General features: G+C 43.3%; 1 protein-coding gene across 1 annotated transcript in view; it reads left to right on the top strand.

Moving 5' to 3' along the window:
- Nucleotides 1-6,686: 6,686 nt before the first annotated feature.
- Nucleotides 6,687-27,433, top strand: part of Saxo1 (stabilizer of axonemal microtubules 1) — a 99,628-nt gene continuing 78,881 nt past the window's right edge. The window contains exon 1 of the mRNA XM_034503802.2: nt 6,687-7,029. Coding sequence (XP_034359693.1) covers nt 6,989-7,029 — 41 coding nt within the window. The 5' untranslated portion in view covers nt 6,687-6,988. The remainder of the gene's footprint in view (nt 7,030-27,433) is intronic.

Here is a 27,433-nt window from a genome sequence, read left to right on the forward strand (position 1 = left end):
TTTGTTTTTGACTTTACATATGATATCATGGAGGTCAGAGGACAGCTTGTGGAAGTCAATTCTCTCCTTTTACCCCATGTGGTCTGGGGACTGAATTTAGGTTGTCAGGCCTGGTGGCAAGTACATTCACCACACCCAACCATCTCACAGCATTTTTTATTTATTTGAGACAAGGTCACACTACATAGCCCTGGCTGGCCTAGAACTCAGGGTGTAGACAAGACTGGCCTCGAACTCTTAGAAATTCACCTGCTTCTGCCTTCTGAGTGCCGGGATTAACTTCCTATTAAGTTTTTTCCCCCAACAAACATAACTTTCATTCCTCTTAGGTAAATAAGAGTAGAATTGCTGGGTTATATGATAAATAGTGGAACTTTTAAGGAAATGGCCAGGTTACTTTCCAAGATGGCTAAGCAATCTGGGAAATCAATACTTCTTGTCTTTGACAGCAATATTGGATTACAGTCATTCAAATGGATGGGTAGTGGAATCTCATTGAGTTCATAATCTGTGTATTCCTAATGGTTATTGTTGCATTTTGTTGGGGAAGTCTTGAGGACCACCCTCCAGGCTGGTGACTAGCTGGGAGGACTCAGCTCTCAGCATAACCATACAGCTGTTATTTATTACAGAGAGATGACTCTGAGAAACCAGCACAAAGGAAAGCTACACAGGCTAAAGCAGAGGTTCTCAACTTTCCTGATGTTGTGAGCCTTTAATACAGTTCCTCGTGTTGTGGTGACCTCCAGCTATCAAATTATTTTTGTTATTTCATAACTGTAATTTTGCTACTGTTATAAATCATAATGGAAATACCTGATATGCAGGATATCTGATATGTAACCCCTGTGAAAGGGTTGTTCCACCCCCAGATTGAGAACCATGGAGGCTAAAGGCTTAAGGGACCCAGGTGCTAGCTTCTAAGTCTTTTGCAGAAAATTGGTTTAATCCCCACTAAATGTCTGGTAGATCTTAGCAGAAAGTCAGTTTTTAGGGTTCTTTCCCCTCCACTCTCAACTCCAGCCTTTCCCCCTCTCTCCACTGTCTTACACACTACCCTTCTTATTTGAGTTTGCAAGGGACCTGAATGTAACTTGTCACTATGCAGATAGCTGACTCTGCTTGGGAACAGTGGAAGCCATCGTGGTGTCAGAAAAGAACTTGATTATGAACTAACTTGCTGATGGAAGAAGGGTGACTGTGATTCTTGTGTCTGAAGAGCTATTTCACTGAGAGGCTGATTTAGAAGTTTATATAAAGGATAGGTGATCACCGACTGGTGGGTACCTTCTCCTAAGTGGAACTCTGTGGCTCAGTGGCTCACTTCTGATCCTAGATGTTTACTAATTATTGTGGTATTGGTGTAGTGGTGGTGTGTGCAGACAACTTTGTGAAGTCAGTTCTTTCCTTCCAGCTTCACCTGGGCTCCAGGGATTGAATTCAGATCGCCAGGCTTGCATGCCAAGCACATTAGCCTGTTCAGCCACCAGCCTGCCCCTCACCTCTGAGCTTAACTACAAAGTCATGAGATGCTTGGCTCATGACTTTTACAAATCTTCAAGAACAAGGAACATTTCCTTGGGCTATTTTTAGCATTGAATTGTAGCATGTAGTTTCTACTACCCAGCTTTAGGCTCCCTGTGGATTGGGATACCAACCCCCACCCTGGAGCCACTCTGGGTCTACAGATGAAACACATACACATATTAACTTATTTTTATTATGCTTCTAGCTCAATGGCCAGGCTCTTCTAAACCTCTTTCGGCTAGCGTGCCCTTCTCTTGACTCCCAGTTCAACACCTCTAAATCTTCCCTCAGCTCAGTTACCTTTAGTCCTAGCTCAGTCCCCTAAATCTGCCCTCAGCTTAGTTCCTAATCTACCTGTTACCCCAGGCCCAGTCAGAGAAGCAGCCAATGGCCACTCCACTTGAGATCTCACATGACTGGTGGCTCTGTCTCCTCCAAAACATGCTGAATTCTCTCTCCTCCTCCTGCTAGCCTGCCTGTGGGAAACTGGAAGACCTCTTCCGTCCAGCCATTGGCTGCTAGCATCTTTATTGCTTGATCAAGAACCAGCTGGGGAACAGGACCTACAGGGTTTACAGACAGATTCTCGATAAGAGCAGGGGCGTTTGTTCTTGTGTTCCTCCTGACAAACTCAAAGGACAGGGTAGAGGAAACAGTGGCCTGAAGGTCCTTTGCTCATCACAACTTTATATTTACTGTTATCAAAAAAGCACATATCACCTGATCATTATGGAAAACAAGGGCCACATGAAGTTAGTGAGTTTGGGCAATGGGTTCTCACCTCAAAACTTGGCTTTCCTTCTGCTAGCAGGTACATGGATAAGATTAAGGTACCAGCGAAGAGAATGCTAGTCTCCAGCACCAGTTTACTCTGTAAGGACTACATGGTGGACCTTGTTCTTGGAAATAAACAGTGTGTGCACATGGTGGACCCTGCCCTTGGCATTGAACAGAATGTACACATACATGGTGGACTGCTGATAACTGTTGGCATTCAGGTACCTGAGTCAGGCAGTGAGGGTATGGTATTGGTGATTGGGATGTGATGATAGCATCCAATCCCCCTTCCTCTACTGACAGCAGTGGGTGATTTACCGTTTTAGCATTCCTGATGGAAAAAAAAAAAACCTTAGTTATCTGGGGCTGGCAAGAATGTTCAGCAAGAAATTCTGAATTCTTTTAACTCTTAATTGGCTAATGAAAAAGAAAAGGACAGAAAGAAGACCATTCTGTCTCTGTCTCTGTCTCTGTCTCTGTCTCTGTCTCTCTCTCTCTCTCTCTCTCTCTCCTTTGCTTCTCTCTCCTCTCTCTCTCCTTCCCTCCTCTCTGTGTCTGTGTCTCTCTCTGTGCCTTTCTCTCTGGCTGGGCTGGACCATCTGTTTCATCAATGTCACAAGTGTACATGCACACTTATATACATACAGATAAACCTAACATGTGTATGTATGTACATACATATAGACAGACAGATATATACTTTTGGTGGATGGAGCAGAGCCCTGATCAGCACACTTTATTTCTTCTCTTTGACTTTTTGTACCTTCTTAGACAAAAGTTCTTTATTAAATTACCTCATAGATAGAATGTTATACACAAAGGAAGTTACTGAAGGATGTTGATAGTGAGTCCAAAGCAGTGTTTCATTCTGTCAGCTCATTATAAGTTCAAAGCAACAGTTTCACATGGCCTTGATTTATCACAGTGCATACCTGTGGCTTCATCCTTGGACCTGGGTTAGAGTAAATACTTTTCCTTGATCACAAATCTGTTCCAAGCCTATTTCTCTTTAAATTTATGAAAACTCATTGTATTCCTTATTATGCAGCCTTTACTTACTATTCTATTAGGAGGGGGCACATTCTATTTCTTGATTTTAATTTTATTACATCTTTCTGGTAAAACAATTAAAACTATCTCCTTAAACATTCTTCCTAAAGCTTTTTAAAAATCAAATCAGGAATTCTGTAGTCATTAATTTATCTAAACAGCATTAATTCATGAACGTCCATTTTCATGTTGATCTGCAGAAAATTTTCCTAATAGGGTAGGCTGATGCCCAGGAATCTTTAGGCTATGTAATAGTGGCAGGAAAGACATATCAGCAGCAAGAAGCAATCCTGGGACAAAGTCTGTGGGGCTGTGCCTCTTCAGAGTGCACCCATTGCAGCCATGTGAAACTGTGGGCCATCTCTAGGAAATTTCAAGCAATTTCAACTTGCTTACCATAGCCTTTCTAGATGGCTTCTGTCAGTGGACCCCATTCTTGGAAATGAACAGTGTGTGCACATGGTAGACCCTGCCCTTGCAGTGAACAGTGTGTGTACATGGTAGACCCTGCCCTTGCAGTGAACAGTGTGTGTACATGGTAGACCCTGCCCTTGCAGTGAACAGTGTGTGTACATGGTGGACCCTGCCCTTGCAGTGAACAGTGTGTGTACATGGTAGACCCTGCCCTTGCAGTGAACAGTGTGTGTACATGGTAGACCCTGCCCTTGCAGTGAACAGTGTGTGTACATGGTAGACCCTGCCCTTGCAGTGAACAGTGTGTGTACATGGTGGACCCTGCCCTTGCAGTGAACAGTGTGTGTACATGGTGGACCCTGTTCTTAGCAATGAACAAACAGTGTGTGCACATGACAGACTGTAACTGTGGGCCTTTCTATGCCTGCCCCAGTTCCTGAATAGTGACACAAAGACTATATTTATTTATAAGCTTTTGCCTTTATAGCTAGGCATTGTTTCTCTATAGCTCATAACTCAATTATTCAGATTATACTAATTAAATTCTGCCACATGGCTGGTTAACTACCTCTCCTTCCTTCCCAACTTGCTTCTTCCTCTGTATCTGGCTTCCCAGAGTTTCTCCCCCCCCCTCTCTCTAGGTGGAAGTCCCACCTAACTATTCTGCTTTTGCTATAGACCATAGGCTTTTAATAAGGTGATGGAGAACACTGTTTACCAAATCCATACAGAGGATGATTAACAATACCAAATATGGGGCTGGAGAGATGGCTCAGCAGTTAAGAGCACTGACTGCTCTTTCAAGAGGTCTTGAGTTCAATTCCCAGCAACCACATGGTGGCTCACAACCATCTGTAATGGGATCTGATGCCTTCTTTTGGTGTGTCTAATGCCAGCTATGATGTACTCATATAAAACAAATAAACCTAAAAAAATACTAAATATGGCCTGTAATCAGATCTCTTCTGGTTCAGAAATCAGCATTTGAATAACACAAGGACAGTCTTTATACACTGCACAAAAACATCCTCCAATGGTGGACCCTGTCCTTGGTGATGAACAGTGTGTGCATGTGACGGACCTATTCTTGAAATGAACAGGGTGTGCAGGTCTTAGGCTGGTTTCCAAATCTGTTTCTTCCTCCCCATGTCTCATCTCACATTTCTACATTCCTCTTTTCCAAAAAGGCAAGAAATAGCTTTGCTGTTCTTAAGACTGATCAGTAAGTGGTGTGCTTGTCTGAGGTTACATCTGTGACTTTCTACAGCCCAGGTTGGGAAACTGTAAATAGTTAGTAAATATTTTAGCTTTTGTGGGTAAAGAGGCAAAATCAGGAAGATTTCTGTAGAACGTGACAAACTTCACATCTTTATAGACAGTGAAATCAGAATTTTATGTTTCACAGATCCCTGTAATATTATTTTAATTTTTCAACCATTTAAACATGGCAGCCGTTCTTAGCTCAGTGGCCCTATCAATCAGCTACCAATGGAATTCGGACAGCTCGCAGTGGTTTGCTGACTTTTGTTTTTAGTCTGCCATGGAAGGAAGAACTAAGACTGAGCACACAGCACTCAACGCTGCTGCAGTCCACCACTCCTCACACTCCAGCAGCTCGCACTGATTATCTGAATTCCAGCTCTCCTGCCCACATGGTAGAAAGAGGGAGCCAACTTCTGCAGGTTGTCTTCTGACCTCCACATGAGTCTGGCACACATGGCTCTCTCTACCCGAAACCTGCAATAAATTAATGTAAAAAGTAAAAGCAACAGAAAGGAAACAGTTTAAATCCAATCATTCTACTATAGTGGTCGACTATATGGTATACTACTACACCTTTTTATGCTTGCTTTTGAGAAAGGGAAAGCTATGTAGCCCAGAACTTGCCTCCTTGTCCCAGCTGCTGGGATTCTAGACATGTACTGCCACACCCAGCAGAGGTCCTTGCCCTTGTTTTATCATCAGAGTAAGCTGTTATCTTGTGAAACCTTGATTCCCAGAATAGTTTTGGTTTTGCTTCTTTGAAATAGAGTGAGGTCTCACTTTGTAGCTCAGGCTGGCCTTGAGCTTGCATCGACCCTCCTGCCTCTGTGTGTGGGGATCACAGGCCGAAGCTGTCACGTGCTCTGACTAGTGGTTATTTGATACAGGAGATTCCAGGGCAGAGGTCTGCAGTGGTTTTCAGGACCAGGTTAGCTATTAGGGGAAAGAGGTCATAGGGCAAAATAGAAGCTCCAAAACTGAGGTCCCTGAAGTGTGGGCTCTGGGCCAGCATCAGCATCATCATTAAGAACTTGTGAGGGCACATGTTTTCTGGAGCCCATATCTCAGAAACAACAGAAACTCAGGGTGGGGTCTGGCAATCTGGTTTTCATCAAGCCATGTGGTTCTGATGCTGCTAACATTTGAGAAGCCCCTGCTTCCAGGCATCATTTACCAGGAGCTGGAGAAGCACTGAACCACCTGAGCAATAAAGGGCTGGGCCCTCTCATACTGCTTTGTTCTCAAGAACAGAGGCCTGTGGTTGAGAGCAATTCCAAGATGCAAGCAGCCAAGGTATAGATTTTTCCAGGAAGCTCTATCTGGTGGTGGAATTCAGGGTCAACATTCTGGAGGTCAGGGGATGCATTTCCTTAAGGAGTACAACGTGTCCTAGAAATGGGAAGTGCCACCCTGACAAAATACTTTTCATTGTTTTTACATTATGTGACCCTGGTATTGGTTAACTCGGGGACCCAGAGGCTTTCTAAAGCCCTCCAAGGTACCCTCCATCTGCCTTCCAAGGTCCAGTTGGGAGAGTCTGTCTTGGGTCTGCCAGGTGAGATACTAGGTGAAGCCTGACCTCACAGGAGCCCCTTGTGATGTCATTGCCACCTCAAGATGCCCTCCTCTGTGACCCTGAAGGTCATAGAGAATTCAGTCCTGGGCCCTGCGGCTTGCAGGGTCCAGGCTGCTGGTGGGAGGTGCGTGCTTCCCAGCGGCCGCGGTGGGGGCAGCTTGCAGGCCTGAGCTGTCCTGGCTTGCCGTCTGTGCTCAGTGTTGCTTGTTTGCCCAAGGCTAGCCTCAGGAAGGGAATAGACTACAGAATTTTGCAAAAGGGCTACCTAAGTTTTCTTCGGAGCAAAACAGCATCGGTCAAGGCACTCGAGAAGTGTGATCGTTGTCCCAGGCAGCTGGGATCCTCCAGGGGTCTGCGGTGGTGGAAGGTCCAAGGTGAAGGATGGGGAAGAGGACTTGCATCTGCAATCTGTGCTCCTGCGGGTAAGGTAGTCCCCCCAAGGGCAATATGGGGAGGGGAGCCCGATTTTTACACTTCCTAGGGAGCAAGCCCTTTTTCCTGGAACGAAGACAGGCTGTGTCTTCATCCCGATGCTTCGCCAGGCAGCATCGCACTGGATTAGGGTTCGCTGTCGACTAACATTTGATGCACACATGTCGAATCAGTGCTGTTCAGGCAGGGTTTGTGTGTGTGTTTGTATGTGTGTGTGGTGTGTGTGTGTGTTCCTGCAAGGTAGAGATTCAGGAACCTTGAGCGTGGGCCTGGCCCAGCCTTGCCTACACGCTATCAAGAAACGACGGAATCCCTGGCCAGGCTGGGGCCTGTCTTGTTTCTTCTGTTGCAATTGTTAGGATTGTTAGTTCTTTTGTGTTTGTGTTTCTCACTTACAGAAATTGGTACTTTGTCTGGGAACCATAGCACACTGGCACCAACTGTTACAGTGTTGAAATAAACGACCATAACAGGGGAAAGCACGTTGTCGTTTTCTGGCAGGATGCCTTCCTGCCACTTGCCTTCAGGGCCATGATGACGTGAAGCATAGTGAAGACAGGGTTTTGGAGAGAAACGTTGGGCTGCAGTCTCTGAGATGGTCCTTTTGTCTGCTTTGCTAGGACAGCTAGAGAGCTGTGCCAGCTAGGGGATAGCAGAGGGTAGGCTCTGGAATTGCTTCCCAAGCTTCTGGATAAAACCAAGTGAAGAGAGTGGGCTCAGGGGTCAGCCCTCTGGGGTTGTCACTAAACGTGGGCTCTTGGCCAGGAACCGAACTTCTCCCCATTAAAATTTCTATGACTACTGCTCTCACAGGACCACTACGAATAAAGGGATTAGTTGTATGTTTATGAACATGGATTCTACTTATTCTGTTAGTATCCTACGTTCTGCAAAAGGGTTTCACACCTATAGCACATTACATGAAATAACATAATTATTGTATTTGGGAGAATAGGTTAAGAGGACTCTCTGAAAACAGAAGTCTTGAATTCTCAGGAATCCGTGCTCAGAGTTGACTGGAGGCTTTAAAACAGGTGTCATTCCCCCTGCTGTTCATGAGCAATCTCTAAGGACAGTCCCATCAGCACATGGCAGAATTACTGCCATTTCCCAGGATTCTGAACTGTGCCACCTACAAATGTGGCTCTTGCTGTCAAGGTTTGTCAGATGGGACCAACTAGTGTCCAGGGCTAATTTTTCATACTACTGAAAATTCCGTTTTTGTTCTAAGAATTCACTTCCTCTTGGGGCCCATGCATTACTCCTAGCTCTTTCTCTGCTCTCAGCTTTGGGGTTGAAGTCTTTGAGTTCCATCTTTGCACAGTACGTAGTCTAGTTAGGAAGACAGGGACTCATCACGGGTGAGGAAAATAGAATCAGATGCCACCCCAATTCCTATCTGGTGTCTTCAGATTCTCTTCCCCCCACCCTGCAAAGTTGCTTTTTCCGTTGGATATAGTTTGTCTGGCATGCCTTGCCCTCCTGTGTCTCTTTACTTTATGGTTTTGTCAAATGCCTCGGATCTGACCCTCATGTTGGTCAGACTCCCCTCCTGACTTTTAGTCTTTTTAGGTCTTTCTCCTGTGATTTCAATGGAGGCATCTCTAGAGTCAAAAGCAGACTTTCTGGTTCTCTACACACAGTTCCTTTCTCTTGCTTTTCTTCCCTTTTTGAAAATGTTTCGGGTCCCTCCTTCTGCCTCCTAACCTTTTAAGGTCTTGCTCATGTTCTAAGACTCCCACTTGGCTCAGCCCTATAGCCTCCCAACCCCCAGCACAGCACAACCCCCACTTCCTGTGTTCTGGCCTTTTATGTGTCTGCCAGATTCATATCTATTGATGGTGTGTTCTGGAAAAGCCAAGCTCTGTTTTGTGTGCTTTGTGATTCTGATCTGTTTAGTAGTCAGAGCGTCCCTTTGTGAGACGGTGGAGGGACATGTCTGTTGGAGTGCGTTAGGGACATACAATCTGAAGTGGTGCTGTCTACATGATGTCATTTTACTTCAGTGAATTACAATTGAGGGCTTCCCCCACTTCCTCAAGCCACGTGAAGGCTAGAGAACTGTTTTAGTAGCTAAGAGCATTGGCTGCTCTTCTAAAAGACCTGGGCTCAGCCTGGTCTGGGACACACTATGTATGACCTTGAATCCCTGTTTATTCCTGTTTCCATTTCCCAAATCCTGGGATTAGAGGCCTGTACTGCTATTCCCAGCTTTTCTTTGGTTTTTGAGTTTTGTTATGTAGCCTAGGCTAGCCTTGAACTCATGATTCTCCTGCCTCAGCCTTGCCACTGCCAGGATTCTAGGCATGGTGGCTAGCTCCTTAAATATGATTTCAACCGTAGTACCCGATACTCATCAGTGGGGAAGGCTTCTAGTTAAAAACAGCCTCTGCTGGGAACTAGCTACTGAAGGACAAATTCTTACGTTTGGCCACAAGATGGCAGTGTTTTCTCAGCCAATTCTCATCGCTGCTTCAGCTAGTCTAACAAATCCTTTGGAGTTCAAAAGTTTTCTTGAGTTTTATTTTTTATTTATTTGTTTATTTTTTAAAAATAGGTTTATTTTAAGTTTTCTAAAATGAGCAAGCATTTAGTGTTTAGGGCCCAGCATAGCCGAGGAAGGTGTTATTCCTTAAGGAGCTGAACACAGATTAGAATGAAGGTGTTTCAAATAATGTACAACCAAAGATTCTAACCACTCATAAAACTTGTTAGCAAGTGTTACTGGTTTAAGGAAACCAGACATAGTTCCCTGTATCAAAACACATTCCACACCTTCCCTTAATCAAAGGCTGGCAACTGGCATTCCACAATAGAATATTATAATTTTAAAAATATGATCAATACCAAATAAGCAAAAGTAAGCATTGATAAGTTGCAGAAAGATGATAAAGTCAGCATTTTTAAAACCCAAATGTTAATTATTTCTATAGCTGCTGTGTGTGTGTCTCTCTCTCTGTGTGTATGTGTGTGATTTTAGTGGAAGTAACCCCACAGGATATAAGTGTTTCCAATCATATCTGAAAACCCCCAGTCTTGCCTGTAGAAACCCTCACTTTGGAAGTTCTGAAGTCTTCTACCACATTGTATTTCTATGATTTTTCAGAAAATTTAGAGCAATTTCTTTTCCCATCACCGTGGTGATTGCCAGCATGGGAAACACGGCTTAGTCAGGAGTTTCCATGGGTCCATCTGAGCCGGTTCTCCATGGGGAGCCTTTAACTTTATTTAGTTGTCCTTTTCCAACTTGGAACTGGGAAGTGAAGCTAAATTAGCATCTGCGGCCAGGGCTCTGATGGTGTAGACAGTCGGGTGTTCATCTGCCTTCAGAGCTTCGGACACATGAGTGCTCTCCCGCTCCCTCATCTCACAGGTAAGGGGACAGAAGCACTGAGCTTAAGTCTAGAAGGATCCATTTTGTTAAGCTTGGGCATAAAGTAAGTCAAACTGTCTCCACCTGTAACAGCATACAAGACATTGTTAGATGTTGTGACTCAGTCTGGTGGTATAATTTCAAATAATACAGGCCCACCTTTTCTTTCTTTTCCTTTCCTTCCCAGCTATTGGGTTACCCTATGTAGCCCAGGCTGGCCATATCTTTCTTATTGATAGGATTACAGGCAAGCACCATTATGCCAGGCTTAAAGGTACTCCTATAGGGTGGTCATGATGGCTCAGCAGGTAAAGGTGCTTGCCACCAATCCTGGATCCCTGGATCCCACATGTTGGAAGAAGAGAGCAGATTCTCACAAGTCACCTTTTGATCTCCACACATGTGCCATTGGTGCCACGACACACACGTGCATCGGTACATGCACACATAAAAATAAAAATAAATATATAAATAAAAAAGAAGACTTAAGGGTTCAGAAGAGGCGGATCAGTGATTACGAGGATTTGCTTGCAAAGGTCCTAAGTTCAGTTCCCAGCATCCACATGACAGCTCCCAGGCGTCTGTGACTCCTGTTCCAGGGGATGTATGCAATACTTTCCTTTGACTTCTGCCAGCACCAATTATACACATGTATGGACACTCAAATGGATAAAATAGAAACAAAAATTTATAAAAAGATATTCTTCTTCATGCATGAGTACATGTGCATGTGTGTGCGTGTACGTATGTGTATGCATATGTATGTATATGTGTGTGTGTTTGCACTCACACATGTATGTGAGTTCAGGTGCTCTTGGAAGCCAGTGGCATGAGAGTCCCCTGAAGCTGGTGTTACAGATGATTGTGAGCCACTCACTCTGAGCACTAGCACTGAACTTGGATTCTCTGCAAGAGCAGTTTATGCCCACAGTCACTGAGTCATCTCTTTAGTCTTCAACTTACATCATCTTAATTTTTGCTAGTCTGTGGACCACACTCAGAGCCTCACACGCCCTTGGCTACAGCTCTACTGCTAAACTGTGTCCACACTGAGCCATCCTTGTCTGTTGATTACAAGATGAAGGCTCCTGTCCCACTGAAAAGTATTAGCTGACGAAAAAAAAAAAAAAAAAAAAGGCAGTGGTGGGGCACGCCTTTAATCCCAACACTTGGGAGGCAGAGGCAGGCGGATTTCTGAGTTTGAGGCCAGCCTGGTCTACAGAGTGAGTTCCAGGACAGCCAAGGCTATACAGAGAAACCCTGTCTCAAACCCCCCCCCCAAAAAAAGTTTAAAAAAAAAATAGCAATCCTAAAAGCTTTTTAGTAAAGCAATAGGAATAGCAAATCTTCCTCTAGAGAGTAGAATGTTAGTACCTCCACTTTTTATAAAATATTGATAAAGAATGTAGATGTTAAAGAAGGGATTGACATAGCTTACTTTTATATCTGATTATTTTATGGCTTACTGCACACCATTTAAAGGATTCTGGGCAACTTTCAGGGAATTCCAGGACGGAGATGGGGATATATCATGGTCTATTTGTGTAGCATTGGTCATATGCACAGCATCTCATAAAGAAGTTAGCCCCAGAGAGGACCAGCCAGTTGCTTTGGAGGAAGTGGGTTTGGCTGTGTCTGGGAGTGTGCGGAGGAAGGTGATCTCCAGGGCAGTCATGTATCTGCAACTTAAATCAGTTATGTGAACCTGGGAGGAACTTGTTATTTTAATTTTGGAAAATATTTTCTTCACATTGATGGAAATTTCCTTAACCTTAGATTTTATTTTCTTAGAGTTTCTGTTACAAATTAAGAGGAAGGGGGTGGGGAAGGGACTTGGTTGGATGTTACATGTTTCAAGAAGAATTCTTGTTTTTAATTTAAATAAAATTGACTTCATAAATTCTGATTAGGGAAAAAAAGGAAAGAAAAAGCTGGGAAAAACATTTTACAAATACTTGCTGATGACTTTGTAGAAGACCATTTAAACACATTTGTTTTGTGTATTTTCTGTACTTTTCATGTGAGACTACTTTATAGGTGCTTTAAAATATGGATTTTTAGATATCAGGATTAACTCAATTAATTGTTCACATATATTTTTAATATTATATATAAGTCTGTGTATAATTAATCCAATTACAGACACTGAGGGTATAGAACACAGCTTTGTACTAATTCAGGTAGCATCGGTTAAAATAATCTATTCTGTCATGTAGGCTGAGAATGGTTTTGTTTGAGTACCCTTGTTTTTTTTTTATTGGATATTTTCTTTACATTTCAGATGTGATCCCCTTTCCCCATCCCCCCCAGAACCTCCTATTCCATCCCTCCTCCTCCTGCTTTTATGAGGATGTGCCCCTACCCACCCACTCCCACCTCCCCACCCTAGAATTCCCCCACACTGGGGCATCCATCCTTCACGGGACCAAGGATCTCCTCTCCCACCTATGCCCAACAAGGCCATCTTCCCCTACATATATAGCTGGAGCTATGGGTCCCTTCTTATGTGCTCCCAGGTTGGTGGTTTAGACCCTGGGAGCTCTGGTTGTTGGTATTGTTGCTTTCCCCACAGGGCCGAAAACCTTTTCAGCTCCTTCAGTCTTCTTTCTCACTCCTCCATTGGGAACCCCATGATCAGTTCAATGATTAGGTGTGAGCATCCGCCTTTGTATATGTCAGGCTCTGGAAGACTTCTAAGGAGACAGCTATATCAGGATCCTGTCAGCATGCACTTCCTGGCATCCACATCATCGTCTACCTTTGGTGACTGCACATGGGATGGATACTCAGGTAGAACAGTCTCCAGATGGCCCCTCCTTCAGTTTCTGTCCCACACTTTGTCTCCATATTTGCTCCCATGAGTATTTTGTTACTCCTAAGAAGGATTAAAGCACCCACACTTTGGTCTTTCTTTTTCTTGAGCTTCATGTGGTCTGTGAGTTGTATCTTGGGTATTGTGAGCTTTTGGGCTAATATCCACTTATCAGTGAGTGCATACCATGTGTGCTCTTTTGTGATTGGATTACCTCACTCAGGATGATATTCTCAAGCTCCACCCCTTTACCTAAGAATTTCTTGAATTCATTGTTTTTAATAGCTGAGTAATACTCCATTGTGCAAATGTACCACATTTTCTGTATCTATTCCTCTGTTGAAGGACATCTGGGTTCTTTCCAGCTTCTGGCTATTATAAATAAGGCCGCTGTATACAGGGGAAAAGTTCCTGAACAGAACACCAATGGCTTATGCTCTAAGATCAAGAATTGACAAATGGGACCTCATAAAATCTCAAAGTTTCTGTAAGGCAAAGGACACTGTCAATAGGACAAAACAGCAACCAATAGATTGGGAAAAGATCTTTACCAATCCCACATCTGATAGAGGGATAATATCCAATATATACAAAGAACTCAAGAAATTAGATACCAGACAACCAAATAACGCTATTAAAAATGGGGTACAGAGCTAAACAAAAAATTCTCAACTGAGGAAACTCGAATGGCTGAGAACCACCTAAAGAAATGTTCAGCATCCCTAGTCATCAGGGAAATGCAAATCAAAACAACCCTGAGATTCCACCTCATACCAGTCAGAGTGGCTAAGATCAAAAACTAGATGCTGGGGAGGATGTAGAGAAAGAGGAACACTCCTCCATTGTTGGTGGGATTGTAAGCTGGCACAACCACTCTGGAAATCAGCCTGGCAGTTCCTTAGAAAATTGGACATAGCATTACCTGAGGACCCAGCTATACCACTCCTGGGCATATACCCAGAAGATGCTCCAACATATAACAAGGACATATGCTCCACTATGTTCATAGTAGCCTTATTTATAATAGCCAGAGTACCCTTGTTTTAATTCCTCTTTTTTCCTTGTACCCTTCCTTGTCTGAAAGAGGAGGAGTAGCTAACCTGCAGACATGTGAGGGCGAGATAGGGTGGGAAGGTTTCAGAGGTGGAGCTACAGAAAGGGGAAGGGGTTCACTGCATGCTTAGGATGTCAAAGTAGCCAGGAACCCCAGGTTCTGAATCCTGGTTGTGCCGGACGGAGCCTGTGCCAGCCAAAAGCTGTCCTTATACAGTAGGGGTGAGAGCAGTGTCTTATTCTCAGGGCAGGAAGGGATGGGGAGAGATACATGCTCAGAAGGGAAAGGTGGTGCTTGGGGTGGGGGAAGCCACTTGCTAAAGGCATTGGTCCCAGAAGAAGGAGACTGTGCCAGAGACACACTGCACAGGGCCCTTACTTGACTTTGTGGCATTGTATTGACATTCTGGCCATTTTTTTCCTTCCCTTTCCCTCTCCCACACCATGAGACAGGACTCGTGGATCTTCCCACCTGAGCCCAGCGATTACAGGTGTGGGTCACGACATTCAGATTTTGTTTTCTTAATAGTGGAGTGATGATTTCCTATGGGAGTAGCAGAGCGTACAGAACAGAAGCACAGGTGCTGGACCAGGCCATGAGTTCAAATTCAATCCTCAACACAGCCTAGTTGTGCCACATCGACCACTTTACAGTGATGTCTGTACTTCTATGTGCCTCACTGTTCTCATCTGTAAAATGGACACAGAGTAGGGTCTGCATCATAGGGCTGTCATGAGGGTGGAGCCAATATAAAGTAAGAAGGGAGCCCTTAGGAAGGCAAAACTAACAAGTGTTGTTAAATGAACGTAGATAAAGGTGCCAGTCTGTGTTCTGGCTCATGAAGCCTCTTGAGAGGAAAATACCACCTTTGTTCTCAAAAGACTGTGTGTTCTTTGGAAGAGTCTTATTAACTGGTAGTGAAGAAGTTGAATCAGAGGGAGTGTAGTTAAATGGTTGGGGCTGGGTTATATCTGGCAGGTTGGAATGGTTTGCAGAGGTTTAGCCGAATTAAAAACTACTGTGTGTATGTCTAGGTGAGGGGACGGTTTTGTGGAATCTGTTCTCTCCTTCCATCCTTATGAGGCTTCGGGGATTGAACTTAGGAACTCGGGCTTGCTTGGCAAGCATCTTTGCCTGTGGAGCCATCTTGCTGGCCTGGCTTACAATTCACTGTTTACACATGGGAGGCCCTCTGTACCCTCAGGGGCCGCCTACACCTGAGCCCAGCAGTCACTATACTTCCCATGTCCAGACTGACGACGGGAACAAGCATCAGAGAAATGTCTACTAGGGTTTGAGCTTTTCAAGTCTTAAAAATCACTGACTGTGTGGAGTAAAGTCATCCTCCCTGCATTACCATTACACATTTTACCTTTTTCTTTTAACACCTTTTCTTTAAAAAAAAAAAAAAAACTTTCAAAATTACATTAAGGTTTCTGTGATGACTGCTCTAAGTAGCTGTCAAGTTAACCACTTAGCCAAACAGATCCATATATTTTGAATGTCCAGATATCTGAAAGCCCTTCATTCTACATTACAAATGAATTCTGTTTCTGCCTGTGCTGGTCAATTACTTAACGTCAGAAATGCTACCCTTTACGGGATGATTATTTTTAAAAGTCACCATCTTCCCTGCAACTACCACTTTTGACTTTCAGGTATGATGCAATTCCATTCTGTTCCCACATAAAATCTACTTACACCCGTGGACAAGCGTTCAGCCTGCAAAGCAAAGAATCAGCTGAGTACTTCGGCTTTTAATCCTGATTTAAGTCAGAGAGAAGCCGGGGTGGCTGGAAGGCACTTGGTGGTGGTGAGCAGAGAACCCTAGTTTCAGGTTCTGTACTTGACTGTGAACCTTACCAGTCTGTTCAGGGCCCTCAGCATCCTTGGGCTCTGTTTTTTTCTATGCCTTGAAATGATATGAAATCAGATCACACTTTATTACTGAGTGTACATGCATATACCATGGTGCATGTGTGGAGGACAGAGGACAACTTGTAAGAGCTGGTTCTCTCTCCTTCCACCACGTGGGATCTGGGGATTAAACTCAGGTCCCCAGCTTTGGCAGCCGGCACTCTTACCTGCTGAACCATTTTGCTGGCTCCACTTTTGGGTCTGGAGAGATGGCTCAGTAGTTAAAAGCACTGGCTGCTCTCCCAGAGAACCTGGGTTCAATTTCTAGCACCCACGTGGCAGCTCACACCTGCCTGGAACTCCAGTTCCATGGTATCTGACACCCTCCTATAGTCATACATGCAGGCAAAACATCAATGCACATTAAATAAAAATAAATGATTAAAAAATTAAAAGACTCTAAGGTTTTATTCCTGGTAGTGGAAAAAAAAGAATTGTCCATCTTGCTGAGTGTGCTGGCGGCATTTGAATGCAATCTCCTCACTTCTGGGGCAGAGGTCGCAGGGTGATGAGTTTAAGGTCAGCCTGAGCATCATAGAGAGACTCTGACTAAAAAACTAAGGTGATCTTCAGATAACGAACTTGCCTTCGCGCTCTATGATAGTGACTGTCTAGGCTCTGAATCCGTCTCTGAAGGTACTTGAAGATTTTGGAGACGCTGATGATGGTAACCTTAGAGGGGAGAGAAGAAAAAATGAACTGTGTCAGTGCTGGGAAGAGATTTTTCTGATTTTTTCAGAAAACTCTTGAATGATTAGTTAGCACATGTGTTTTTTATGGGCCCTGAGGACTTTGGGGATGTTTGGTCTGTTGTCATAATGCACTCGAATTTCCTCCACACATCAGTATCTGGGGGTCTCTGGCTTCACAGGACCCCTGAACTGAAGACACAAATTACATTACTATCCTGTTTCTCCATTCCAAAGGGAAGAGGCCTGGTTTGGTCTGCCTCTGACATAGCTCTGCTGGCATCGGGCTCCTTCCCATGGCCCAGTTAGCTAAGCTCTTGGAGGCCTAGGGTTATATAATGCCAGCCAGTCTCAGGGATGCTCTCTACAAGGCCATGAGTTGGAAAACAATCAGAAGAGAAATCACTTGGCCTTGCCAAGATAACCCTCTAGATAGTGAAAGACTGGTTGGCTAGAGAATAATCAGATGGACTCTCAGTTTATTGAACACGTGGGCCCAGAGAGCACTGTTGGTTATTGGCCTTCTTGGAAGACTATCTCAAGTATGAGGCAACAGGGTTTATTGTGAGTGCTCGAGTGTGTGTATGTGTGTGTGCATGCGTGCGCGTGCGTGTGTGTTCATGTCAGAGGACAACTTGCTGGAATCTGTTCTCTCCTTTCACCACATAAATCCTGAGGACTGAACTCTAGTTGTCAAGCTTGGCCACAAGCATTTTTATCTGCTGAGCTACATATAGCCCCTATATTTTTTCTTTATCACTTGTGTATTACAGTTTACAGAGGGGAACTTGAAATTGGCCGCATCTTGGTCACGTGCTGACATCTCATAGGGGCAGCATCTTACTGGTTTCTGTAGAGGGAGGTGAACTCTTCTCTACTACAGACTAACACAGTGGGAATTTATCAAAAGAAGGGCATCCGATAAGAGGCAGCTAAAATACACTTCGATGAAAAGAATTCATGCCTAATTTTATACCATAGATGCAAATGAAAGGCTCATGTAGGCTTGAAGGGAAGTTCTCATCTGTGACACACAGGGACATGTCTGTCCTGGGGGCCTGTCTTGTGCAGTTAGTTTTGTAGAATGCATAGCTACATATACCTGTCATTAGATGCTAGTGACATCCATCTGACTATGACAACCAAAAATGCCTGTTAGGGCTAGGGAGAGGGTCAGAGGATGAAGAGGCGCTTGTTGCCAAACCTGAACACCTGGGTTTGAATCCTGGGAGCTACATGATAGAAGGAGAGAACCAAGTACTGCAAGCTGTCCTCTGATCTCCACATGTCTTTGTTGCCTAATGTCTCTGTGCCATGATGGTAGAGTTCACCTGCACATGAATCCTCGAAGGTACAGTGTCCCCAGGCTTAAATGTCCCTAGGACTCTCCTGGAAATCTGTACCTGAAGGACACAGATTTCTAAGTCCTGTCTTCATATTCCTTGATTCCATGGGTCTGCGGTCTAGGCATCTGAGTGCTTGGTCAGTTATCCCTAAAGCTGTGGGCAGTGGACTGGACTTTCAGAAACAGGATGCTAATTTGACAAGAGGATTAACAAAATAACCTCAAAAACAAAAGACATGGGTTTGTTGAGAGAATTGGTGAGATTTTTAAGATTTCCAGTCTTCCAGGATGTTGATAAAAAGAAGCAAAGTGAAGACGCTGTTTGTGGTCTGGCCGAGTGCTTAGAGCTAGCACTCATAACTCTCTGGCTCCATCGGCAAGAAGTGTATTTTCTGTTTTGAGCTCTGACTTTATCACTTCTTGGGGAGGAAGTTTGGACTCTCAGACTCCCAGTTGCATTGCTCAATCTCCTCAGGGTGGTTTTAGTGCTTCTTGGACCTCACAGGCCCATTCTGTGATCTCCATGGTAGACTTCCTTACCCACGGTGGAAGCGAAGATCACCCCCTGGGCACCTCAAGCTGTATGCCTCCTGTGGTGTCTCAAGGGTGGGAAGTTTGGCAGCCTTACAGTGCATGGAACCTCAGCTTCTGTAGTTCCTCCGACAAAGCTGTGTCCTTTGAGACCCTATGTCTGCATCTACCAACACAGCAGTGCAGAGGAATCATGGGTGCTCACCTGAGTGTGTGTGCTTGTGTATTTGTAAGGATAAACAGGTGTGTGTGTGTGTGTGTGTGTGTGTGTGTGTGTGTGTTGTATGTATGTGCACCAGGAGGCTAGGGGTGATGTCAGGTCACCTCAACGGCTTCTCCTTATTTCTTAAGACCTGGAGTTCACAGATTTGACTAGGTTGATGGGCCAGCAAGCCCCAGGAGTCCCCCATCTCTGTCTCCCCAGTACTGGGGTAGCATGCGCAGGCCACTGCACTTAGCAACTTTTACATAGGCTCTGAGGAAATACTTTCCTGACTGAGCCATCTAAATCCTCAGCCTTTCGGTTCCGTTTCTACCTCCTTCTTAGCTGGGATTGCTCATGGTGCTATTTACAGCAGCATTAAAAAACAAAAACAAAAACTGAACAAAGACATTAGGATCATACGGCTTGGGTAATTTAAATAGCCCCTACCCCACCCCCATCCTATGAGAACAGAGTCTTGCTATGTACCCTTGGCTGGCCTGGAGCTAGAATGTAGGCTTTATTTTACTTCAGACTCACGGAGATCTGCCTCCCTGTGCCTCCCAAGTGCTGGGATTAAAGTTATGTGCTATTGCACCTTCTAGATCTTTGCCTATGATAGTTCTTCATTGACTTAGGGTAGACTTAGAATTTATCCCCATGAATCCTGTCTCCCAGACCCGCTGAATTGTGCTGGCTGCACTAATATCCTGGCTGCTAACAACACTCTCTAAATTAACTATTCAGAGACACCAAACCACTCGAATATGACAACTGAGCAGGGCCCAAATCTCTTTTTCAAATAATTGAAATGGTGTTTAACATCATGCAAACCCTTCTGAGTTAAAGTCTTGCGTTTCTGGATTCTCTTGAAAAACCAAAATGATACAGTGGTACTGTGCCTGTCTTTGTAAGTGGTAATGGCCTGGTGATGCCCTGAGAAGACAGGCAGGCTCTTCCCAAATGTTCTTGGTGAAAGGTGTAAGGGGAAATAGCAGGAAAGTTTATCCTCTTATTTCCCACAAGAGGGCAGTCTAATCTCTAAAACAGATACATCTGGCTTTGCAAAGCTGCAGATTTGACTTTGGTGAAATAATTTGTTCAGGCACCCACCTACGTTTGCACACAAATCAGAACACAGCCCGGGCTTCTCTCTTTACATCCATATTTTCACTGACTTCTGTCCTTGGGCCTGGTTCTTACTGCCCGACCTGCGCTCCCAAATCTTTACTGTGTGAAAATCAAAACGGGGACTTTTTGATTTTGTAGCTACAGAGCCACAAGTTTAGCTGAGATGGCAGCTATAGAAGTTTAATAGGGGCCTTATGAGGCAGGATTCTTTCTAGGGAAACACCCCAAGCCACAGAAATAGCCTCACAGCCTAACATTTCTCCGTGACCCACCTCCCCCCTTTTAGCTATAGTCTTCCCTGGGCTGGTATTGATCTATGTAGCTGAAGATGACCTTGAGCCTGACCCACTGGCCCCTCACCTCCCAGGTGCTACAAACAGGCATCTGCTACCAAGCCAGGTTACCTCCGTACTAGAGATGGAGCCCGTGGCCATGGGCGTGCTAGGCAATCACTCTACCAACTGAGCTACGTCTCAGCTCTTTGTGGTAATTCTTACTGGTGTAGAATCCTGAGGCAGAGCACACAGCCACAGGCATGCCCTAATACTAACTAGGCCCCGAGGAGATGCTATGTAAACCCAGATGCTTGTTAATTCAGAATGAGACACATCTGCTGTGGAGACCCAGAGAACTGATTTTTTGCTAACTAGCATATTTTTTCTTTTAGAAAAAATCAAAGCAAAGAACAAAACAAAGACAACCAGAAGTTAAAATATAAATCAGAGACCCACACAAGGGCAGTGATATAATTTGACTTGGAGGGTTCCTGTGATGTCTCCAAGCCCTGCATCAAGAGACTGAAGAGTTGGTGGCAGCTCCCTTATTCTAGCAGTGCTTGTTCTAGCTCCTTGCCTCTCTAGTCTCTTGTCCCACCTCTCCACATCCATCCAGATGTACCCACCATTAGCTCCACCCCAGGTTAGACTGCGTCTACTTGGAGCACTTCCTACTTTGCATCCCATTTTATCTGCTGCAATTTATTTTAACAATTTGGCCTCAGGACTATGACAAGCTCAGGGTCCAAGACACCCCCACCTCTCTTGCAACTCTGAAGACACCTGAGGAGATTTCAAAGGGTTGAGAAAACTAGTTTAGCCAGATGGTGGTGGCACACACCTTTAATCCCAGCTCTTGGGAGGCTGATACAGGTGAATCTCTGAGTTTGAGGCCAGCCTGGTCTGCAAAGCGAGTTCCAGGACAGCCAGGGCTACACAAAGAAACCCTGCCTCCAACAACAACAAAAGTAAAAAGAAAAAAAAAAGTATTAAATCTTATGTTATTTAAAGATTGGTGTCAGTTAAAAAAAAAAACCTGCATTTACTACCCTCTGCCCCTGAACTCATTAGGTTGAAACCTAAGTATCCTAGGTAAAGCTAATATTTAAATTGGTATATATATATACATATATATGTATATATGTATATATATGTATATATGTGTATATATGTGTATATATGTATATATGTATATGTGTATATATATGTATATATATGTATATATATGTATATATATGTATATGTATATATATATATATACATATATCCCTGTACACGCACATACATTCTCTTGTGTATGTATGTGCAATATATATGTATATTCATAATATACATATATATTAAAAATATGTAATATATACATGTAATGTGTAAAGTACCTTGTTGTGTATCCTGTTTTCACCTAGCTTCTGCCACATTGGTTGCCCACAATTATAAAGGACCCTGACTCAGTCTTGAGTTTTACATTTTTGGGGTTAGTTTAGTTCTGGCCACACTAAGACCTTGAATGTCTATTGACAGTTTTGTTAATTTTTATTCATAAGCTCACTTGGAGGGATCTCTATGTGTCTCAGTGCATCTCCTTAGGCTGGTTGTGTTAAACTCATCTATGCCCTTCGTGTTGAATGCAGGAGTTCAGTGTTTGGTTGACAGTGTGTCACTTCCATCCCTGCCTCCCCAGTGGGAAGACAGAGTGGGCTCAGATGCCTCATTAAGTAGTTTGATAGGATTTGGAGAAATCGGGCAGTTAGAAAATGAATTATTTGGTACTAAAGTGCAGTGAAGCATGTATTTAAATGCCTATTTAGTGCTTCAAACCTGGCTTTGGTTCATGGTGCTGTTAGGAGAAGTAGGAGACTTAGTTCTATTTTAAGAGGGATTAAAAAAAATCTATGCAACTGGCTGGCCGTGCAAAACAGTGTGGGCCACCACTGTGCACAAGCCTAAGAACTTGAGCTGTCTTTTGTAATCTTTTCGAGAGGTCCTTAATATTTGAAAGAGTCTATGTAAGGTAATGTATGTAAAATGTAAGCCCCGAGCTTGGTGTGTGGTGCAGTGTCCATCATTTGGCAATAGCCATAGTAATTGGGTCTAATGAAAAGTTTCCTTTCTGTAGCCTTATAAGAAGGAAGCCTTTCTAGACCTGCTGATCCTGTTAATGAGACTGAAAGTTTCCTAAAACAGTATGTTTACTGTTTTTTTAGTATGAATACTGACTTTTTTTTTAGATAATCCTCAAGATGGAATTATGAGCCTTTGATTTTGTTTATTTTGTAAAAATCTGTCAGTATCATCTAGGAATATGGTATTACCTGATTTTATTCACCCTTCACCTTTTCACCCCAACTCCTGATCCCAGCCCCTCTTCAGATCCTATTTTCTTTTGTGTGTGTAGCTCCTGTGTTGTTCTCACCATCAGTATACTTGCCATTTTGTTACTTTTTCTAAGATGGTTTCATTATGTAGCTCAGGCTGGCTCCAACATTTGTGATCCTTCTGCTTCCCAGTTCTGGGATTACAGGCATGAGACACTTGGTTTGTGATTGCTTTTTTTTTTACCAAAATCTCCTACTTTTCCTGGGTTCAATGTAGGCTGCTCTAGAACTCACTGTGTTAGCAGAGGCTGACCTTGATTTCCTGGTCATTCTGGTGACACTTCCACTGGGGCCATAGGTGTATGCCACTGTGCTCAGCTTGCAACTCTGTCTTTGTCAAGTGCTTCTGTAAAAGTCTGTGTAAAGTGCTTCTGGAAAGCCAGCTAACCAGAGTGTATTTCTACATAAAGAGTAAAAACTACAAAAGAATTTATACAGGACTCAGGAGTGAAGCCTTGGGGGTGACTTGAGTGATTTGGGTGTTCAGAATCTTTTTGCTTCCAACCTTGTTGCTGTGTTAAAGACTGGGCTTTCTGGAGGTGTGGTCTGGACTAAAGGGGGAGTTTGTTGAGAACCAGAGATGCACAGACACAGTCTGTGGCCCCTGGATCTTCTTTACTTGACTCCAAAAGTGAGCTTTACAGGAGGCATATTCAGAAGGTTGAAGAGTGTGGCTTCTAACCCCAATGACATAGCAGGGGTACCCATCCACAGCAGGTGGCATAGCAGGGCTCTGTGCAGTGGTACCCACCCACAGCACGTGACATTGGCTGTTGAAATAATGAGAATAATGAGTAAAATGAATTCACTACGTCATAGCTTGTTTTTTTTCTCTAACAGTCTTCAACTCTTTGGAAGATGAACATACTCTGAAGTGATGGGAGTCACAGGATTGGAGGGAACTCTGGCTTTGGTCAGGAAAGGGTGTGAGGATGCCAGGATTCTCACAGCTGTTTTAGTAGGCAGGGAGCGCCCACTTGGGGAATCACACCACAAGAAATCTCAGTTTTCTCTGGTGTTTGTTCCATTTCATCCTGTGTACTCCTCGCAGTCTCAGATGCCAAAGTGTGTCAGTTACTTCATAGTTTCCACCTGGGGGCTCTGGAGTTTGCACAAAGCCAAAAAGCATCTGCAGTTTCCCCGTCTGCCACATCTGAAAACTCAGGGCTTCTCTTTGGGCTGTTTATGTCATCACTGTGATGTCTCTGGGTATGGCTAGCCGAGTTTTCAGTTTCAGCTGGAGCTGTAATCTCAGAAGTATGGAGACTCCCTTTGCTTAAAGTCCAAGGTCATTTTGGGAATTTTTTTTTTTTCTTTTGCTTGTGATGATGGCTTGGGGCATTTGAGTCAGTTTCAAAATCCCCCTTTTGTCATTTGCAATTTTGTTGCTGTTTTTCTTGTATTTTCTGAATGTGGATTAACAGGAACAAAAGTAACAAAATAAGTCATAATGTTTATTTCTGCAGATGCACAGAGGGTCTTTAGTGTCATCTGGTTTGCATGTTTTTTATTCTTTATCATAGATGAAGAGTTGTAAGGCAGTGAGGATGGATTGATTCAGTTCTGTCTAGTGAAGACACTGGTTCAAATAAAGCGTGTTTACTTTCAAACTAACGGGGGCCTTTACCATGGCATACATTTGCTGCATGGATCAGTTTGCATATTTTGACTAAGCTGATGTATCAGTTCAGTTGATCAGTTGCTTTCAGTTTGAGAATAGGTGCTGTGATCACATGCCCTGCAGTGAGTTGCTACCTTGCATGCCTGCTGAGAAGAGCTTCCACAGAACCGGCCTGCTTGCCAGACACAGCTGCTCCCGAATCTGTTCTTGAAAAGTCCCTTCCCACAGCTGGTCTGCCCTCTCCCCTTGTGATTCGTTGCTCTTCATCCATGTCCTATGTGGTTGGGTCGAGGGGAAGGTGCTGTGACCATCTCACAGGAGGTGGGAAGTCATGAGTCCTGGGATTATTTCTTCCCACTCCATTATGGTCTTACACCTTTTCTGTTGCCTGGTTTTCTGCTCTTGCCCACCCCTCAGGAGCTCAGAGGCTCACGGCTCGTCTGAGAGATCTATCAAGTTCTGTCATCCCTTTGTTTTCCCTGGTTCAAAATATTGTTTCCTTTCTTGATTTCAAAACTACTTTTTATTTGTATGCATCTTAATTTTTTTTTTTAAATTCCATATCTCTGGCTCTTAGAACAGTGGTAAATAGTAAGTAGTAGGGTTTCACTTAGTATTTGAATGAATTCATGAACGAATATTTTAGTCTACTGATTGAAATCAATCTGACTAAAGTAAGCCCCATTAAAATACAAATGGCTAGGCAGGGAAGACCGCTCAGTGGTTTTAGTATACAAGTATGAGGACCAGAACCTAGATCTCTACAACCAATTAATTGCTGTCAGTGAAGTGGCCTGCCTTCTGCAATTCTAGTCCCAGAAGGCAAAAGCAGGCGATCCTCAGAATGGATCCAAGACTAGTCTCAGAAGTGACTAACCTTATATTGGGGCCCTTTGGGTTTGACTGAGATACCATGTCTCAGTAAATAAGGTAGAAGAAGGATGGAGGGATGATTGATATGACATCAACCTCAGGCCTCCAGATGTAAATACACGCATGTGTACCTACACACATGTATACCACACCCATAAGAAAATGAAAAAAAGAAAAAAACCCGTGACCTACTGCCTCAAATCTTTCATCAAGATCACCTCAAACATGGGAGGGAATTGCACTTAGATTTATGACATTTGTACTGTTGGTTTATTGTTTCAAAACAACAAGAAAAATCAGAGCAGTAACAGGATGGTTTGGCTGTAAAGGCATTTGCGGTCAAGTCTGAGGGCCTGGATTTGATCCCTGAGACCCTCAAGGTAGAGAGAATGAACTGAAGCCTGAAATTTGTCCTTTGATCTGCACACAGGTGTTGTGGCACAAATGAGTGCACATACACACACGCACACACACACACACACACACACACTCCTTAAAAGTAAGTAAAAGTTCCAGGATAAAGGTCAAATAGTTTCCCACATTTTTTAGTGAGTGTCGGGGATTGAATAGGGCCTTGGGCGTGCTGAGCAAATGCTCTATTACTGAGATAGTCCTAGCTCCTTCTGTAGCAGTTTATGCATCTTTTGTGATAAACTACAGAAATAACTATATCTATATTTATATCTATATCTATGTATGTGTTCATAACCATCTATAATGAGATCTGGTGCCCTCTTCTGGTCTGCAGGCATATATGCAGACAGAACGCTGTGTACATAATAAGTAAATTTAAAAAAATCCACACACAAAAAAATATTTAAAAAAAAAAACCCAACAAAACCAAAGGAAAAAAAAAAAAACAACAACAAAGCAAACAGACAAACAAAAACAAAGGAACCCGAACAAACAAGGAAGCAATCTGAATTTAGACTAAAGGCCATGATTTGTCAACTTTCAATTTTTTTTTTTTTACTGATTAAATTACAAATATACTTTAAAAAAATTTATTTATTTATGTATGAGTACACTGTAGCTGTCTTCAGACACACCAGAAGAGGGCATCAAACCCCATTACAGATGGTTGTGGGCCCCCATGTGGTTGTTGGGGATTGAACTCAGGACCTCTGGAAGAGCAGTCAGTGCTTTTAATGGCTGAGCTGTCTCTCCAGCCCCAACAACTTTCAATTTTAACTGATGATTATGGAAATTATTTCTAAGAAGGTACGATTCTCTAAGACATAAATTCGTTGCATAGGATGAGATTCTGGAATGGACTGGGGAAGAAGAGTCTAAAATTTAGAACTGAGTCAGACTTAGTTTTGAGGCTACATGGTCTGAAATGGGAAAAATGTTTCACTAGCCTAAGAAAATGTGTGTTTTGTTTAAAGATGAAGTTCTAGTGTGATAATATAGAGAGGAAACGTGAAACTTCCCATTTAAGCCAATTTTAAGTGAACAATTCAGTGACACCAAGAAATTTACAATGTGGGGAAACTATTAGCACTCTTTACTCCCAGAACCATCCCACTGGGGCCAGACGAAACTGTACTGTACTTCGTAAGTGATAACTCCCCACACCCCCCTGCAACTCCAGGGACTTTTGAAACCAAGAAGCTTGAATTCGCCAACCTTCTCACTTTTCAAGTTTGTTTTGGCTACTTGGGGTTCCTTGGGGTCTATGCAAATTTTAAGATGGGTTTCTATTTCTAGAAGAGGGGGAAAAAAAAGGGCCAGATATGGTTTGTATTGAATCTTCACTGTGGTTAGTGTTGTCAGTTTGAAGCTTTGGTGATGAGTTTTAGCCTTTAAAGGCAGGGTTCTCTCTCCGCCTCCCTATTGTCATCTTAATTCTATCAAGTCATTTAGTCCATGAACATGGGATATCTTTCTTTTTATATGTATTTTCTTTGATTTCTTTCAGCAATGTGTTATAGTGTTTAGTCTATATATTTTACTTCCCTGGTTAAACTTATTCCAAAGTATTTTATTTTTCTATAATTAAAATACCTGTCTTAATTTTTTAGATGTTCATTGCTAGTGTACATAAATTCTGCTGATTTTTGTGTTTCATACTTTGAAACTTGAGTAAAATTGTTAGCACCCAGAGGTTAAAAAGTGTTTTATCATCTCATATATAGACAGTAGCTGTGATCAGAAAGAGTTTTATGTCCTCTTTTCTGATTGCATGGTTTTACA

This window comes from Arvicanthis niloticus, chromosome 5 (assembly GCF_011762505.2).
Source record: "Arvicanthis niloticus isolate mArvNil1 chromosome 5, mArvNil1.pat.X, whole genome shotgun sequence".
NCBI classification, from domain to species: Eukaryota; Metazoa; Chordata; class Mammalia; order Rodentia; family Muridae; genus Arvicanthis; species Arvicanthis niloticus.